Source organism: Tupaia chinensis, unplaced genomic scaffold (genome assembly GCF_000334495.1).
Source record: "Tupaia chinensis unplaced genomic scaffold, TupChi_1.0 Scaffold141165_1, whole genome shotgun sequence".
In the NCBI taxonomy this organism is placed as follows: Eukaryota; Metazoa; Chordata; class Mammalia; order Scandentia; family Tupaiidae; genus Tupaia; species Tupaia belangeri.
The window spans coordinates 1037440-1039393 of NW_006201028.1; the positions used below are offsets into that span (position 1 = coordinate 1037440).

Sequence of the window (1954 nt, forward strand, 5' to 3'; positions counted from 1 at the left end):
GTTTAAAGATAAATAAATGTTGTTGTATCTTTTTTTTTTTTTTTTTCACCCAAAAGAAGTAGTGCTTCCCTACCTATCTGGGGCTACCTAACACTCAGTTCCCTAAACAGCCAGTTTGAGTGGGACACATGACCAGAACAATACAAAGGCCGAAGTTCACAGCCCATGCAGTCAGGTGTCATCACCACACCTCGAGGGCTCATGCAGAGCACGTGCATATGTGTCAAGGGGGCGCAGCTCTGAGGCCGGCTTGCAGCTCTGAGGCTGGGCTTGCAGTGGGGCTCCGGGGAAGGGGTAGGACATGTGTGGGATGGGAGACTCTAGTCAGGGTGCTGGGGTGAGGAGGCTGGAGCAAAGGAGCTGAGGAAGCCTGGCACAAAACCCAAGCACCAGGCCCTGAGCAGCCCTTGCCAGCCCTGTCTGAAGAAGCCAAGGTGACTAGGGAGACCTTGTCCAGGGAGCCCTAGTGCTCCTTGCACACTACAGGGTGGGTAGAGCTAAGGACCTGAACCCCTAGTCACTGGAGCACTGCAGAGCACTCAGGGCTGGGCTTAATCAGAGTGTCACCAGACTCCTACGATATTCCAGAGGGGAAGCTGGTTCTAAACAAAGGCAAAGTGCCAAGTGCTCACCTCTGGTTTCACAGTCCTGGAAGGAAGTGGCTCCTAGATGTTTGGTGGGGAGGCCTCCTCCACAGGGGAAGCAGGATGTACGGCCGGCTTCCGGCTGGAACGTGCCCAGGGCACAGAGCTGGCAAGGTGCAAAGCCATCCGCAGAGTATTCACCAGGCCGGCACAGCCCTGAGGGGACCGATGGCCCTAGGTGAGTAAAGTAGTCCAGGTAGACTCTGTCCCCCATCCTGCAGATGAGGATCCCACTCTGGCTAGGCCTGCTACCTCGTGTGACCTGAGCTCCCACCTCAGTGAGAGAAGCAGCAGCTGACCCTGAGTAGGTGGCACGTGGGTACCTGATGTGTACATGCAGGGCTCCCCGGCACAGGTGGGAACCGAGGGGCCAAGAGTCAACTGCTTCCAAAGTACAGAAAGGCTGAGCATGTCTCAGGCTTAGGCCCACACACTGCCCAGGCAACCCCGGCAGTTCATGGGCCCCAGTAAGAGAACTCTCTGCTCTGGAGTCTACCTGTTACTAGACCATCACCCAGCTGATCACATCCTAGTGAGAGAAAGAGCAGAGCCTTGTTTTACCTGTTATATTTACTAAGTCACATCTTATCTCTGCTACAAGAAGCTCAGGCATAAGCAAAAGAATTCCTCCAAGCCCATGTTCGCCCAGGAATTAGCTTATCATACGTAAGATGTTATAAAAATCTATTGTCATGGGACCTGCTAGCAGTTAGCAAAATGGCTATGATGCTGGACTCCCATGCAGTCGACCGCGGTTCGCATACCGGACCCGGTGGCTTAAAACTCATGCCAGGCGCGTGTGCGTGCGTGCCCAAGATCCCGAGAGGAGAATGGAGGAGAAGGGATTGCGACGTGGCCATCCCCCCTGGGGGGTGATTTCTCGCTTTCTGTCTCTCTGTCTCTCTCTGTCTGTCCCTCTAGTAAAAGACTCTCCAAAAAAAAAAAAAAAATCTATTGTCATGGGGCCAGCAGATGGTGTGGTGGTTAAGGGTGCTGAACTCCCACATGGCCGACAACAGTTCAATTCCCGAACAGTTCTAGTCCTAAACCCAGCGGCTTGCTTTCTCACTTTCCTTCTCTCTCTCATACACACTTTGTCTCTCTCTGGTCAAATTTAAATAAATAAATAAAGTTAAATAAAATAATTTTTAAAAAAAATCTATTGTTGTGGGCCAACAGGTGGTGTGGAGGCTGGATCTCACATGATTAACTGGGTGGTTCAAGTTCTGGACCCAGTGGATTGAAAATCACAGGGTGAGTGTATGCGTGCGTGCATGATTCTTTTTTTTTTTTTTTTTTGAGAGGTTTTT

At 51.4% G+C, this 1954-nt stretch overlaps 1 protein-coding gene across 8 annotated transcripts in view; it reads right to left on the reverse strand.

Annotated features, from left to right (window-relative positions):
* SCUBE2 (signal peptide, CUB domain and EGF like domain containing 2) overlaps window positions 1-1954 on the reverse strand; it is a 91464-nt gene that overhangs the window by 12603 nt on the left and 76907 nt on the right. For 6 of the 8 annotated variants that reach the window (XR_001369383.2, XM_027766104.1, XM_014581896.2 and 3 more), the window contains one exon: window positions 633-818. Coding sequence is in view for 7 of the 8 variants with exons in the window: in XM_027766104.1 (XP_027621905.1) it covers window positions 633-818 (186 nt within the window). In the remaining variant the exon portion in view is untranslated. The remainder of the gene's footprint in view (window positions 1-632; window positions 819-1954) is intronic. The other 2 variants (XM_006162922.3, XM_006162924.3) reach the window with 1 other exon arrangement.